The following is a 17,041-nucleotide window of genomic DNA, read 5'->3' on the forward strand; positions in this document are numbered from 1 at the left end:
TTGTAGCTGTTTCAAATCATGAAGTGCATAGTATCACATATGATAGAATATAACTTTTTATTAGATGCTTAATGTTCAATTAAGTAATTTTGATGTGAAAAATAAAAGCATATGCTTAAAAATAGCGTAAGAATTTTCATATTTTTAAACAAGGCAGTTTTGTAGTCCCTTAAGATTAAATACAACTGCTACTTTTTTTTTTTAAACTGAGGCCTTGCGATATTTTGTGTGAATAGATATGCCCTAGGAGTTCAGAAAAAGTTAAAGTATGTTTTCTAACTAAATGCAGTGCACATTCCTGGATCAATTTTCAAAGACTGGTCATAACCTGCTGTGTTAAAATAATCACATATGCTGTTAATCATCAGATTTGTTGATGATGTAAATAAAATGTGTAAATATATTAGTAAATGTTAATATTCATGTATTTTAAGTTAAGGTTATAAAGTTTGTCACAATGTGTTTTTTTATTCAAGTTAAAACAGATGTGTGCAGCTATTTTGAATATTGGTTTATAAACATTCATATTCTTTATCAAACGAACCTGTAGTTTTTGTGTTTCATTCCATTAGAGTTAACCTGAAGGGAACAGTTCAAGGGACTGTATTCTAGGTCTGTTTGGCTCCAGTGCCTACATGTGCCCCTTTCTGTTATGCCACATAATTAAACGGCAATGCAAGGTGAGAGCCAATTGAAACCCTTATAATTTAGGAGAGGAAAATAAGAGTAGTTATATCAGAGCAGTTACTCAAAAGAGTGGATATTTTCTTTTCTTTTTTTTTTTTTTTTTGAGGCGGAGTCTCGCTGGCCCAGGCTGGGTTGCAGTGGCGCAATCTCGATCTCGGCTCACTGCAAGCTCCGCCTCCCGGATTCACGCCATTCTCCTGCCTCAGCCTCCCGAGTAGCTGGGAGTACAGGCACCCGCCACCACGCCCAGCTAATTTTTTGTATTTTTAGTAGAGACGGGGTTTCACCATGTTAGCCAGGATGGTCTTGGTCTCCTCACCTCGTGATCAGCCCGTCTTGGCCTCCCAAAGTGCTGGGATTACAGGCGTGAGTCACCAAGCCCGGCCAAGAGTGGATGTTTTAAAAATTATAAAAGAGAAATAACAATTTGAAGGTATTTTTAACGATTTATTTTTAAACATTATCCTTCCTTTCACTGTCTTAACAGTAAATTACTCCATCTTTGCTCATCCATATATATTTTCACATTGCTGAATCCCTAACACCCAGTTTGGGGTTTGCTTTGCCTTTTTTCACTTAACCTTATATGGGATTTTTTTTTTGCAAGTTTAATTGTTATAATTTTATTGGCTTCATAATGTATTGAATTTATCATAACCACCTCCATATTACTAGACTGGGAAGTTCATAATTTTTTTCAATATTATCAATAGGTATTATTGTCAATTGAAGTATCACATTTTCTTTCGTTTAGATTACGTCTTTAGGATAAATATCTGGAGCTCAGATTACTAGGTCAAAGGGTAGAGGTTATTTTTACCACTACGAGTTTTGTCATTTTTGGTAAGATATATCACAATTGACAGTGAGGCAAACAAATCAGCCCCCTCCTGCTGTTTCTTCCCAGCAAACTCCTTCCGCAAACTAGTTACTTGAATTTGAGAAACAGTATCAGGTTTTGCCTTTTGGGGACGTTATTATTTGAGCCAAATTTAGGTTATACAGATTTTTTTAAAAACATGATTTGGCAAGATCGTGATGAACCTCCTTTTCTTTGAGTAAATTCAAGAACTATTGGCAAATAATGAACTGGTCTTGGAGGGATGGAAGGCGGATAAGCCTTAATGGAGGTAGAAATGATATGATGCTGGAGACCCTGAGAGCTTGTCTCTGGCTTATTTTAGTATCTGGGAAAGCCTTGAATATTATGAAAGATAGATTGTAGCCCGATGTCACAGAGCTTTCTTACTTAAGTTTGGCTCAGCAGCCTGGCAATTCCCGCCTCAGTCTTCGCTATCCTGGCTACTGCAAAGCTGGGTAATTTAAACTGAGTGGCACTGCTGAGTGTTAAAAGAACTTAGCAAAGCTTAAAGATGTTCCCTTTCTGCTGGTCTACGGACCTGGAGAATGAGACTTCCAGTTTCTAAGGAATTTGCTGCATAGGCTCTATCGCTGGTTTCAAAAGTCAAACCGAGAAGACGCTCTCCTTCAAACAAACAATGGGGATTTGCTGGAGTGGCCACAGCCTTCCTTTGCCTCCGCGTACCTGGAGCCTGTGTTTTTTTTTTTTTTGGTTTTTTTTTCGGAGACTTCCATTGGATGCCGAAGTTCTCGCCCCCTCACCTCGCGCCGGGATTGGTTTATTCCTGGCCTTGGCGGGTGATTGGTCGAGCTCGCTGGGCTATTGGGCGCTGGGAGTCGAGGGGGGCGGGAGGCGGGAATTCGTCTCGGGCTGTGTGGTTGAGGGGTCTGGTGAGTGCTGGAGTCGAGGAAAGGTGCGGCGGCCGCAATCCTGCACACCAGGCCGGGGAAGTAGCAGCCCCACCAGGAAGAGGGAGTAGAAAGGGCTCGTGCCCTTTCTTCTCTTCCAGGGCTCCGCTTTATTTGCTCTCAGAAATCAGTTTCCTTTTCTTCAGTGAATCAGAGCTCAGAGCGTTGCTTCGGTTTCCCTCCAGACAGGCAAGTCGGAGGGAAGTCAATGGGAAGGGCTTGAGTACCTGTGCACCGCCTGCGGGCCCATCGGTGGTGACTGGATCATCAGGGCCTCGGGGATCTCTACTGGCTGGGGGAAGAGGGAGATACGGGGCAGAAAACCTGAGGAGGGAGCCAACCTATCCTTACCTCCTTTGAGCGCAGGCCTGTTCTTAGCCCGGGGCGTTCCGTTGCTTCTTGGCGGGAGGCAGAGGAGTGTGTTTACCCTTTATGCAATGTTTGGGGGAGGCTACCCCATTTTGACACTATTGTTGCCACAGCCGGGGTACAGGGCGGGCTGATTTATAGATTTTATCTGATTAACTAGGCCAGCGTTGAGTTGTTGAGTCATATTAAGTGGTTAGATTCCACCACATCTCCTTCTCAGAGCTGTACAGATAGAATCGCAAAATGTTAGAGCTGGAAAATACCCTAGAATAATCGTTCTTCACTTCTTTTGGAACACACAAGCGGTGGTGAATGTTATTATTGGCTTTATAAGCTATTGAATTGCTATTTTAACCATCTCTTCGTCCCCAGATTGAATTTACAATTTTTTCTCACGACTGCAGATAATTCCTTATTTAATACCAATGCATGTAATTTCCCCCGCTATTTTGATTTCCTTGAGATATATTTAGGGGAAGAGAAATCTATGGGCTTTTTCTTCAGAAAAATGCAATCATGTACAGAAACTTATGCTTGAGGTCATTGTCTCTGAATTACATCCGTGGATCCTAGGTTAAGAGAAGTGGTTTAGAAGAGGTGAGGATTAAAGTGATCACCTCATCTGTGTCAGGTCCTGGGTTAGGTATATTCTGTCCTGGCTAATTTTCATAAAAACCCTGTCAGGTAAGTAGTATTATTTCAATTCCATATATGGAGAAAAAAGCTCTGAGAAGTGATTCACACAGTGGAATTCAAACTTAGGACTGCCTTACTCCAAAGCTCATCCTCTTTCTATAATACTCTACTGACCTTTAAATAAAATTTTTGAGTGCCTACTATGTGTCAAGGCATTCTCTTTCTTACAACAGCCTTTAAATTAAATTAGGGGTTATCACAGGTAAGGATCTTAGACTAGAGAAGTAAAAAGATATGGCAAAGATGACATACCTGAGTCCCTGTCAAAACCTGGTATAGAACCTATGCTTCCTGACTTCTGGTCCACAGCTTTTTTCTTCTAAGTGGAGGACTGCAGAAAGGGGTAACACAAAGGGGAAGAACAGGAGAAAGAGTGGTGCTATGGAGTTGTAGAGAGAGAGACCACAGGAACTTATTTGTTTCTGTAGGTTGATTACATCTGATCTAACTGTTACAAGAGCTCATGTTTAATCTGGTATGTACTGTATCATATTTGCACATTATTTCACTTAATCATTACCACAATCCTATGGGGTACATGCAGTCACTGTGGCTTAGAGAAGGTAACTAACTTTCCCAAAGTCACACAACTAATACCTGGCAGAGCGAGGGATACAAATCCAGATTTGTTAGACTCTAAGACATGCTCTTGACCACTGTGATTTATAAGACTAGGAAATTCTTTTGTTTCCATTTGTTTTGTTTCTACTTTTATTAATTCCAGTTTTTATTTCCAGATTTCTCTCTTAGTTTTGGTTCTCTGGTTTTCTTTGAAAGGCGTGTCTCAATATTTGCCATTTTCATTTCTATTGCAGTTAGGAATCTGAAATAAACAGGAAAGCACTATGTCTTCGATGTGGTCTGAATATACAATCGGTGGGGTGAAGATTTACTTTCCTTATAAAGCTTACCCATCACAGCTTGCTATGATGAATTCTGTAAGTATTTTTCAGCAGTTAAGTTTTTATTAAGATATAGATACTTATGACCCATGAAGTACACTGAGTATGTGACTGCATTCATATTCTCAGTAAATGGAGAATATTTTTCTTTTTCTTTTTTTTTTTTGGGACGGAGTTTCGCTGTTTTTGCCCAGGCTGGAGTGCAATGGTGCGATCTCAGCTCACCGCAACCTCCGCCTCCCGGGTTCAAGCGATTCTCCTGCCTCAGCCTCCTGAGTAGCTGGGATTACAGGCATGCGCCACCATGCCTGGCTAATTTTGTATTTTTAGTAGAGATGGGGTTTCTCCATGTTGGTCAGGCTGGTCTTGAACTCCCGACCTCAGGTGATCTACCCGCCTCGGCCTCCCAAAGTGCTGGGATTACAGGCGTGAGCCACCACGCCTGGCCAATGGAGAATATTTTCTGGGTTCCATTGGAAGAACATGTAACCTCTAGGAAACCACTGATTGCTGCTAAACTGTATATATCCGTGATTAAGGCAAAGAAGAACATGCTGAAAAATGTTCTCAGCTCATTTGGAATTTCTGTACTTTTAGTGAAAAACTGCTTTCTACAGAGTATTTACTGTCTTTTACACAGAATACTATTTTTCTCACCATTGTTTTGTTTGGATCATGTAGAAAATTAATATACAAATTTGAGTAAACCAGCTTTCCAGTTGTGTTAATCTGTTTTGCCATATGTACTTCATATCTTATTTACTGGTAACAAGATTATTAGTATCCTGAATTTGTTCTTTTCCTTTCCTAGCCATGTTTTTATACTTTTATTACATATATATGTATCCATAAACAATATAGAATATTATTTTACATATTTTAAACTTTGTGCATTGATGTGATACTGTACCTTATCTTTCTGCAGAACTTGAGTTTTTTAACTTAGCATTAATTTTAATATATAGCCCTGTTGATTCTTAATCAATTTTAATTGCTGTATAAATTCCATTGGATGAATATACCAGAATTTATCTGTCCATTTTCTTATTGGTGGACATTTAGGTTGTTTACATTCTTTTGCAATTATAAACAATGCTGCTGTGAACTTTCTTTTTTCTTTTTTTTTTTTTTTGAGACAGGGTCTCACTCTCGCCCAGATTGGAGTGGAGTAGTGCCATCTTAGCTCACTGCAACCCCTGCCTCCCAGGCTCAAACTATTCTCCTGCCTCAGCCTCCCAAGTAGCTGGGATTACAGGGATGCGCCACCACGCCCAGCTAATTTTTGTATTTTTAGTAGAGACAGGTTTTCACCATGTTGGCCAGGCTGGTCTCGAACTCCTGACCTCAAATGACCCACCTGCCTTGGCCTCCCAAAATGCTGGGATTGCAAGCATGAGCCACTGTGCCTGGCTGCTGCTGTGAACTTTCTTATGCATTTCCTTGTGTTCATGTGGGAAAGGTTTTGGGTGTACACATAGAACTGAACTTGCTGGAGTTGGGCATCTTCACTTTATGAGAAATTGTTTATTTCTCTACTAAGTAGTTGCAACAATTTGTACTCTCACTAGCAGTATCCTTCATTGAGTTTTCATCAAAGATATTGATAGGTAGTAATGTATTCTGGTTTTACAGAAATCATTGGTGCTTGCATAATTCTGGCACAGATTGCTCTTTTCATTTCTTCTCTTGTGTTTGATATTTTGGTAAGTCCAAGGTAATCTTAGGGAAAGGTGTAAAGGAATACAGTTTGGATTTAACTGAATACGAGTTCCTTCTGCTATCATTGTGTTCCCTGGAGTGCAATCTCACTTCTTCTTGGTGTTCTTTATACTTCAGATGGAGAGAGACCTTTATAAAGTTAAAATGTTTATTAATCTTTTTCATTGGTTCCTGTGTTCATAGATTCTCAGAGGATTAAACAGTAAGCAACATTGTTTGTTGGAGAGTCCCACAGGAAGTGGAAAAAGCTTAGCCTTACTTTGTTCTGCTTTAGCATGGCAACAGTCTCTTAGTGGTAAGTAGTTGCTTGATATCTTCAAGTTGCTTACTGGGACCTGAAAAAATATAATACAGTATTCTTTATCCAGACTGGTTCAGCCATGCTGTCACTAACTTAAATACTCGTTTAATGATGTTTCTTTAAAATAAGTTATATATCTTCCAAAAGAGTTTCCATATGTGTAATTAATGCTAAAATAGTATTGAACATAATTTAGTCTTTTGATGAGTTGAAAAGTACATAAAGGCCGGGCGCGGTGGCTCAAGCCTGTAATCCCAGCACTTTGGGGGGCCGAGACGGACGGATCACGAGGTCAGGAGATCCAGACCATCCTGGCTAACCCGGTGAAACCCCGTCTCTACTAAAAAATATAAAAAACTAGCCAGGCGAGGTGGCGGGCACCTGTAGTCCCAGCTACTCGGGAGGCTGAGGCAGGAGAATGGCGTAAACCCCGGAGGCGGAGCTTGCAGTGAGCCGAGATCCGGCCACTGCACTCCAGCCTGGGCGACAGAGCGAGACTCCATCTCAAAAAAAAAAAAAAAAAAAAAAAAGGAAAAGTACATAAAGACTTTTGGCAGCCTGGGCAACATAGTGAGACCCCATCTCTACAAAAAATGACAATCAATTTTTGGGAGACTGAGGTGGTAGGATCGCTTGAGCCCAGGAGGTCGAGGTTGCAGAGAGCTGTGATTGTGCACTTCAGCCTGGGTGACAGAATGAGACCCTGTCTCAAAACACAAAGTTTTGGATGCTTAGAGTTATTATGAAAATAATTAGATGATAATTTGTATGTAAAAGATGCAAGAGATGGGCTGTCATGATGCTATAACACATACTAATTGCTTTTTTTTAGGGGGGAAATCTTTTAATATATTTGCTTATCTGTTCCTTTCTCATAACATTAGCACATGGAATATATAAGAAATAATGCATTCTAGTTGATTTTTCTACTTGTTTAAATGCCAGATAAACAGAACTGATATAGTATAATGTTTGTATGAATTTATATTACTTCCCACTACTTTTCCTTTTTTTTTTTTTTTTTTCTGAGTGGAGTCACCCAGGATGGGGCATAGTGATGTGATCATAGCTCACTGTAAACTCAAACCTCTGGGATCAACTGATTCTCCTACTTCAGCCTCTTAAGTAGTTGGGATTACAAGCATGAGCCACCAGGCCAAGCTATTTTTACTATGTTTGCTAACAAATGCCTATTAATATTTACTTTTATGAAAGACTATATAAACTACATAGTGAATCAGAAATATAATATTGGATACATTTTAGTTACATTAGATGGCTTTAACCTAAAGTATTAGGAGAATTTGAGGTTAAACATGGTATGTATATATATGTATATATGTGTATATAGGTGTATATATATACATTTTTAAATGAAATGTTTGTTACTAATAAGAATATATTAAGGCCGGGCACAGTGGCTCACTCCTGTAATCCCAGCACTTTGGGAGGCCAAGGCGGGTGGATCACCTGAGGTTTGGAGTTTGAGACTAGCCTGACCAATGTGGAGAAACCCCGTCTCTACTAAAAATACAAAATTAGCTGTGCGAGGTGGTATGTGCCTGTAATCCCAGCTACTCGAGAGGCTGAGGCAGGAGAATTGCTTGAACCCAGGAGGTGGAGGTCGCAGTGAGCCAAGATCGCGCCATTGCACTTCAGCCTGGGCAACAGGAGCGAAACTGTCTCAAAAAAAAAAAAGTAAATATTTCATAAGCTTTTGGTTGTTCATTTTGATTCTTACAGATGTTAATTTTGGAAAACATGAGTTTATCAGTACTAACATCAGGTCTTAATGGCAGATGTCTGGAAAATAGAATTAGAAATATTTATGTGGTACAAATGGGAAAACAATGTCAATACTAATTATTTTAAAAAATAAATTATTTAGCTTTTTTGGGGGTGTATGAATTGTACATTTGTATATAAGGTAGGCACACAATGTAAACTTACTACAATTTGGTATTATATTTAGGCACTAAAATTACCTATTTTATTGATTTGAATTTTGACCTTAAAATGTATTTTGATGGAAGTATCAGAATTAATACATCAAAAAACATGTTTCTGGCCGGACGCAGTGGCTCACGCCTGTAATCCCAGCACTTTGGGAGGCCGAGGTGGGTGGATCACAAGGTCAGGAGATCGAGACCATCCTAGCTAACACGGTGAAACCCTGTCTCTACTAAAAAAACAAAAATTAGCTGGGCGTGGTGGCGGGCACCTGTAGTCCCAGCTGCTGGGGAGGCTGAGGCAGGAGAATGGCGTGAACCTGGGAGGCAGAGCTTGCAGTGAGCCGAGATCACGCCACTGCACTCCAGCCTGGGCAACAGAGCGAGACTCCATCTGAAAAAAAAAAAAAAAAGTTTATATTTGAAATAAAAGTATAATGTGGGGAATGATTTAATCCTTATGTGTTAGATTATTATTTCATATATTGAACTTTCAAATTCTTCATTTAGGGAAAATTAAGAATATACTTTAGGTCCTTGTTTCAATCCATTCTTGAATTTTAGATGAATCTTAATGAATACTTGAGTAGTTGTACTTTTTTTTTTTTTTTTTTTCTTTTTGAGACCGAGTCTGGCTGTCGCCCAGGCTGGAGTGCAGTGGCCGGATCTCAGCTCACTGCAAGCTCCGCCTCCCGGGTTTACGCCATTCTCCTGCCTCAGCCTCCCGAGTAGCTGGGACTACAGGCGCCCGCCACCTCGCACCGCTAGCTTTTTTTTTTTTTTATATTTTTTAGTAGAGACGGGGTTTCACCATGTTAGCCAGGATGGTCTCGAACTCCTGACCTTGTGATCCGCCCGTCTCAGCCTCCCAAAGTGCTGGGATTACAGGCTTGAGCCACCGTGCCCAGCCTTGTACTTTTATTACATTATTAATCTTAGATTATTAGATGTTTACAGATTACATAAATGGGTGATAATTTCCCTATAAATGTTTTTGTTTTTGTTTTTGAAAGAGTCTAGCTCTGTTGCCTATGCCGGAGTGTAGTGGCACAATCTCAGCTCATTGCTACCTCCGCCTCCTGGGTGCAAGTGATTCTCCTGCCTCAGCCTCCTGAGTAGGTGGTATTACAGGCGTGTACCACCATGCCTGGCTAATTTTTGTATTTTTAGTAGAGACAGGGTTTTACCATACTGACCAGACTGGTCTCGAACTCCTGACCTCAATTGATGTGCCCGCCTCAGCCTCCCAAAGTGCTAGCATAACAGGCATGAGCCACTGTGTCCGACCAAATGTTTTTGGCATATTTCTCTCTTGTCCTAATTTGATGCTGCAGATAAAGTGATCAGCTTGTCCAGGTTTGCCATGTACCTTCCTGGTGTTAGCCCTAAAAATCTTGTATCTTAGAAAATCTCCCAATCCTGGGTGAACTGGGCTGGTTACTTACCCTAGTTGCAGATAATGATTAATGTTTATTTAATTAGATATATTATAAATAGAGGTTCTTTCATTTTTAGAGAAGCCAGCAGATGAGGGCGTAAGTGAAAAAACTGAAGTACCATTGTCATGTTGTTGTACATGCCATTCAAAAGATTTTACAAACAATGACATGAACCAAGGAACTTCACGTCATTTCAACTATCCAAGCACACCACCTTCTGAAAGAAATAGTACTTCATTAACTTGTCAAGGTAATTTATATTTTGTCTGGGTCAGTTGATATCTGTAATAAGAGTCTTAATTATTACTGTTATAAGCCCTAATTTATATAAGTTTGGTTAGCATAACTGATTATATATCTCTAGTTTCTTTGGAATTATTTTAAAATAACACAGAGTGGTCAAAAATCCTTAGATGTTTTTAAATTCTTGGTTTGACTTTTAATTTATTGAGACATTTTGTTGGCCTAAATAATTTTTTAACGAAGGCAATGCAAAATAAATGATTTTCCAAAATTGATGTTATTTGTAGCCAGTATTGTTAATTGTATGTTAAAATTCTATAAAACAATGTTTGTATCCTAAGACAAATCTAATTAGCCTCATTGATCCATTCTTGATAAGTTTGCCTGGCATTCTGAGACCAGTATCCTACATGAAAATCAGGTATGTTTATGTGTGATCTTTAAATAATTTTTACTAATTTTAGAGAAATATATTGAGTAACATAAAAGTATTAATAATACATTTAAAAAATATTTCTCCTGCTTTTGACTATATAGAAAGGATAGACTATTATTTACCTAAGAAACCTAGGGAACATCCTGGAAACTTTGCCCTTTCTTATTTCTTCATGTACATCTCCATATCCATTGGTACCTCCATAGTCCAAACTACCATTTCTTGTTTAGAGCATCCAATAACCCTTTTTTCTGCTTTTACTCATGCTATTCCTTTACTAGTCACTGGCAGGGAGACACAGGTTGCCATGATTGACTTAAGTCAAAACAAACAGTATCCATTTCCTAAAATCAAGGATGGAGTCACCTTCCTCTAAAGCACATAATCATACAAAGGACGGTAGATAATTGAACTTCCGGTGGGAATGAGGAAAGAGGAGTGGAATAGTTGTTAAATAGGTGACCAATAGTGTTGTCTACATTGTTTTGATTTTGGCCTTTTGGATTTCTTTCCTTTCCTTCAAAGATTTATGCTTTCTCTTTCCTCAGAGCCTTTGCTACTATTACTGTCTTTTCTGAGCAAAGTTCCATCTTCAGCTTATCCTTTTCTTCCTCAGTTTATATGTGACTTTCTTGGGGTATCCATCACTGATTTTTCTGTCAGAGTAGATTTGATTTCCCTATTATAGTCTGTCTTCTCATTGTGTAACTTTCCTTTATAGCACTTGTTACAGTTTGTATTATATGTGTCTCTCTAAATCTTTTATTAATCTCTGCTTCCTTGGCAGACTGTATATTTCATGAGGTTTGGAATATTGTCAATTTGCTTACCATTGTATCCCTAGACCTCTAGCAGGGTGCCTGGCATATGGTAGGTGCTAGATAAATATTTGTTGTTAGGAATGACTGGGATTAATTTTCAGCTAATTATAGGAATTCTCATGTATAATATTTATATACAACATTTTAAAAACAGCTTTATTGAGGTTTACTTGACATAACAAATTGCATATATTTAAATGGTACACTTTTTTTTTTTTTGAGACAGAATCTTGCTCTGTTGCCCAGGCTGGAGCACAGTGGTGTGACCTCGGCTCACTGCAACCTTCACCTCCTGGGTTCGAGCAATTCTCCTGCCTCAGCCTCCCAAGTAATTGGGATTACAGGCGCCTGCCACCACGCCCAGCTAATTTTTTGTATTTTTAGTAGGGACAGCGTTTTATCATGTTGAACTCCTGACCTCAAGTGACCCACCTGCCTCGGCCTCCCAAAGTGCTGGGATTATAGGTGTGAGCCTCCAGGCCCAGCCTAAATGGTACACTTTGATACATTTTGACATATGTACCTCCATGAAACTTTCACCAGAATCAAGATAGTGAACATATGCACCAACCCTGTATTCACTTTCTCCAAAGTTTTTTAAACATGCTCACTTTCCCCAAAAGTTTTCTCAGGACCTTTGTTATCCCTCCTTCCCACCCCTCCATGAGTAACCTCCCTATCCAACCACCTATCTGCTTTTTGTTACTATAGATTAGTTTGCATTTTCTATAGTTTATATAAATGGATTCACACAGGATGTGTACTTATTTTGTCTGGCTTCTTTCACTTATGACAGTTATTTTGAGGTTCCTCCATGTTGTTGCATATATTAATATATTAATTTTTTTTTATTTCTGATTAAGAGTGCATGGATATACCACAAATTGGTTATCTAATTAGCTGTTTACATATATTTGGGTTATTGCTAGTTCTGGGCTATTACAAAGACAGATACTATGGATATTTGTGTCTACATCTTTGTATGGATGTATGTTTCATTTCTCTTGGGTGAATACTAGGAGCAGAATGACCAGATTGCTTTGTAGGTGTGTATGTTTAAGTTTTTTTTTTTTTTTTTTTTTGAGACGGGGTCACTCTTGCCCAGGCTGAAGAGCAGTGGCGTGATCTCAACTCACTACAACCTCTGCCTCTTGGGTTCAAGCGATTCTCCTGCCTCAGCCTCCCAAGTAGCTGGGATTACAGGAATGTGCCACCACACCTGGCTAATTTTTGTATTTTTAGTAGAGATAGGGTTTCACCATGTTGGTCAGGCTGGTCTCAAACTCCTGACCTCAAGTGATCTACCCATCTGGGCCTCACAAAGTGTTGGGATTACAGGCGTAAGCCACCATGCCTGGCCAACTTTTTAAGAAATTTCCAAACTGTTTCATGAAGTGGTCATACCATTTTACATTCCCATCAGCAGTTATGAGAGTTCCAATTTTTTCACGTCCTTGTGTATACTTGGTATGGTCAGTCCTTTTAATTTTAGCCATTCTTTTTTGTTTTTGGAGATAGAGTTACACTGTTGTCCAGGCTGGGTGGAGTACTGTGATCTTGGCTCTTTTGGCTCATTGCAACCCGTGCCTCCCAGGGTCAAGTGATCCTCACATTTCAGACTCCCGAGTAGCTGGGACTACAGGCGTGCATCACCACACCTGGCTAATTTTTGTAGTTTTTGTTGGTTTTACCATGTTCCCCAGGCTTGTCTTGAACTCCTGTGCTCAAGTGATCCGTCTTCTTCAGCCGCTCAAAGCACTGGGATTATAAGCATGAGCCATCACACCTGGCCTTAATTTTAGCTACCCTATTAGGCATGGAGTGGTATCTTATTGTGGTTTTAATTTTTATTTCCCATATTTTCATGTTCTTATTAGCTGTCTATGTATCTTGTTTGATGATATGTGTGTTCAAATAATTGCCTATGTTTTATTAGGTTTCTTTTTTTTTTTTTTTGAGATGGAGTCTCGCTGTGTTGCCCAGGCTGGAGTGCGGTGGGGCGATCTCGGCTCACTGCAAGCTCCACCTCCTGGGTTCACGCCATTCTTCTGCCTCAGCCTCCAGATTAGCTGGGACTACAGGCGCCCGCCACCACGCCAAACTACTTTTTTGTATTTTTTAGTAGAGACAGGGTTTCACTGTGTTAGCCAGGATGGTCTCGATCTCCTGACCTCGTGATCCGCCCGCCTCGGCCTCCCAGAGTGCTGGGATTACAGGTGTGAGCCACCACGCCCGGCGATAGTTTTCTTATTTAAACTTCTTTAAACATTTTGAATACAAGCCTTTGATCAGATAAAATTTTAGGTTTTACATTTAGGTCTAAGATCCATTTTGAGTTAATGTGTGTATATGGTGCAAGGTATGGATTCAAGTTCATTTTTTTGCATGTGGATATCCAATTGTTCAGGACCATATATTGAAAAGGCTATCCTTTATCCACCACATTACCTTTGTGTCTTTATCAAAAATGAGTTATCCATATGTACACAACTTGATTTTGACATTACTGTGAGTCAGTGTTATTTAGAAATAAATGGGAAAAATCAAGGTTGTATTCTGATACCCTCTTTATATTTGTAAGTAAATCCTTTAATCTGTAACCTAAATATAGAAAAATGCAAATCCTAAGTATATAGCTTGATGAATTTTCACTGTCATAACTACTACATAGATTAAAAAAAAAAAAAAGGCATTACCAACACCCCAGAGGCCCTTTTCATCTTCTTTTTCAGTCACTGTCTCTTCTTGCCATAGGAAATTCTTGTCCTCCTGTGACCATTGATGAGTTTTGCCCTTTTATAGAAATAGAGTGAAACTCTGTCTCAAAAAAAAAGAAATAGAATTATATATGTACTCTTGTGTCTTTTGCTTAATGTTTTATTTGTGTGAGATTCATTCATGCTGTTGCATATAATAGTACTTCTTGTTTTTGTGTATTATTTCCTTGTATGAATATACCACAGTTTATTAATCTGTTCTACAGTTGTTAGGCATTGGGTTGTTTTCAGTATTGTTTAATAGTGCTGTTATGAACATTCTTATTCAAAGGAGTGCAAATAGGTAACTATTGTCTATAGACACATTCCTGGTCATAGTATATACATATGTTTACGTATGTATACATAGTATATACATATCTATAGTAGATACTGACAACATTTTCTAAAGTGGTTGAACCAATTTATGCATCCCTGCTGAGATCCCTCCAACCCCTGCAGCAGTATATGAAAGTTATTCACCATTTTTGTTAGTACTGGATATTTATAGTTTAAAAAAAAATGTTAGTCATTCTTGTGTATGTGTGGTATTCTCACTGGGTTTTAGTTAGTATTTCTCTGGTGACTTCATATGTTTATTGGTCGTTTGGATACCCTCTTTAGTGAATTGCCTAATCAAGTTGTTTGCAATTTTTCTTTTCTTTTTTATTTGAAGTGGAGTCTCACTCTGTCACTCAGGCTGGAGTGCGGTGGTGCGATCTCAGCTCACTGCACCCACCACCTCCCAGGCTCAGGCAATTCTCCTGCCTCAGCCTCCTGAGTAGCTGGGATTACAGGCACCCGCCACCATGCCCAGCTAATTTTTGTATTTTTAGTAGAAATGGAGTTTCACCATGTTGGCCAGGCTGATCTCAAACTCCTGACCTCAAATGATCGTTCGCCTCAGCCTCCCAAAGTGCTTGGATTACAGGCATGAGCCACCGTGCTCAGCCTCCATTTTTCTATTGGGCATTTCTTAGGTTTCTTAAAGATTTTAAAAAACATAACTGGGAGATATCTTCTTTCTTTTTAACTTTGTATCTTAAAGGTTTCACTCCTTTGATGAACTTCCTCCAAACTCCCTTGCTATAAAGACCAGGAAGATAAGCCTTTTTGTATGTAATGATAATATGATTTTTATTTTTATGAATTGGGGTTACCCTTATTTGGCACATGGCAGTTCAGTTTTCTAAAACTAAATGATCATTTTGGGTGGGCGTTCCCTACCCTCTTGATGGGCCCATGTCAGTTTGCCCCTTATTTATTTGGGACAGCGTTTCTCCACAGTGGCACTATTAACATTTTGAGTGGGATAACTCTTTGTTGTAGGAGCTCTCCTTTGTGAGATGTTTAGCAATACCCCTGGCCTTTATGCACTGGATGCTAGTAGTGTTTCCACCTCCGCTCTTTTTGTGACAACCAAAAATGTCTCCAGACATTGCCTGGTATGCTTGGGATGAGAAGTGGTGGTGTTAAAATTGTCCCGGTTAAGAATCACTGATCTAGGTTTATTTTGTGGTTATGTTACTGGTTGCCTGGACATGCGGAGCTCAAAATTACCTGTCTTATCTAAAATATATATGGAAATGCAAAGGACTAAAGATAGCCAGGACAGTTTTGAAAAAGCAGGTCAAAGTGAGAGATTTGATCCGCCAAATATACTGATTTATTGTATGTAAATATAGAGTAATTAAGACAGGCTGAGGTTAGCACAGTGATAGATCCATATAAATATAAACATAGAGAACCCTAATTCAGTCCCACATGTATCCAGAAACTTGATATTTTTATAGAAGTGCCCCTATAGCTTGTAGGGGAAAGGAACAACTTGGGGGTGGTGCTGGGCCTATTAGATGTCCATATGGAAAAAATTGAAATTGGAGCCCTACTTTATACCATATACAAAAATCCATTCTAGGTACATTAAAGACTTACTTCTGAAAGGCAAAACTATTAGGATTTTTAGAGTATAGTGGTTTTCAAACTGTTTCTAAGAACCTTATAAAGAAAGAAACATGACTCGTAAGGGAAGGGGGAAAGTGGATCAAGGAAGTTCTAGGTCTTTCATCCTTATTTTGGAAATTTTAAGCAACATTTCTTTTTTTTTTCTTTCTTTTTTGAGATGGAGTCTCTTTCTGTCACCTAGGCTGGAGTGCAGTGGCACGATCTTGGCTCACTGCAGCCTCTGCCTCCCAGATTCAAGTGATTCTCCTGCCTCAGCCTCCCAAGTAGCTGGGATTACAGGCGTGCGGCACCATGCCCAGCTAATTTTTGTATTTTTAGTAGAGATGGGCTTTTGTCACGTTGGCCAGGCTGGTCTCAAACTCCTGGCCTCAGGTGATCCACCTGCCTCGGCCTCCCAAAGTGCTGGGATTACAGGTGTGAGCCACTGCGCCCAGCTGCAACATTTCTTTAAAAAGAAAATAGTCCTACACTTTAGAAAAAGATTGAAAATCAGTGCTGTGTGGCATAGGTTCATTTCCGAGTTTATGTAATCTCAAGCTTTCTTTTTTTTTTTTTTGGAGACAGAGTCTTGTTCTGTCACACAGGCTGGGGTGCCGTGGCGTGATCTCAGCTCATTGCAACCTCTGCCTCCCAGATTCAAGGGATTCTCATGCCTCAACCTCCTGAGGAGCTGGGATTATAGGTCTGCACCACCTTGCACAGCTAATTTTCGTATTTTTAATAGAGATGGGATTTCGCCATGTTGCCCAGGCAGGTCACTCCTGGGCTCAAGTGATCCTCTCGCCTCGGCCTTCCAAAGTGCTGGGATTAAAGGCGTGAGCCAGTGGGGCCGGCCTCAAATTTGTTTTTTGAAAACAGTATTGGACCTGCTCATGTAGGTCTTTCTGTGCTGTAAATCCTTTAGGGCCAAGGATTCTCTTTTTCACTGTTTTTTCCATGGTGTCTGGCCATGGGATAGACTCAATGTAATAAATGATTGTTGGCCAGG

The 17,041-nt window shown here is 39.6% G+C and overlaps 1 protein-coding gene across 1 annotated transcript in view; it reads left to right on the forward strand.

The window, feature by feature from the left end:
* Positions 1 to 2,413: 2,413 nt before the first annotated feature.
* Positions 2,414 to 17,041, forward strand: part of BRIP1 (BRCA1 interacting protein C-terminal helicase 1) — a 183,892-nt gene continuing 169,264 nt past the window's right edge. The window contains exons 1-4 of the mRNA XM_033183748.1: positions 2,414 to 2,462; positions 4,338 to 4,460; positions 6,327 to 6,438; positions 9,909 to 10,082. Of these exons, the coding sequence (XP_033039639.1) occupies positions 4,368 to 4,460; positions 6,327 to 6,438; positions 9,909 to 10,082 (379 nt within the window). The 5' untranslated portion in view covers positions 2,414 to 2,462; positions 4,338 to 4,367. The remainder of the gene's footprint in view (positions 2,463 to 4,337; positions 4,461 to 6,326; positions 6,439 to 9,908; positions 10,083 to 17,041) is intronic.

Source organism: Trachypithecus francoisi, unplaced genomic scaffold, assembly GCF_009764315.1.
Source record: "Trachypithecus francoisi isolate TF-2019V2 unplaced genomic scaffold, Tfra_2.0 Lachesis_group20, whole genome shotgun sequence".
NCBI lineage: Eukaryota > Metazoa > Chordata > Mammalia > Primates > Cercopithecidae > Trachypithecus > Trachypithecus francoisi.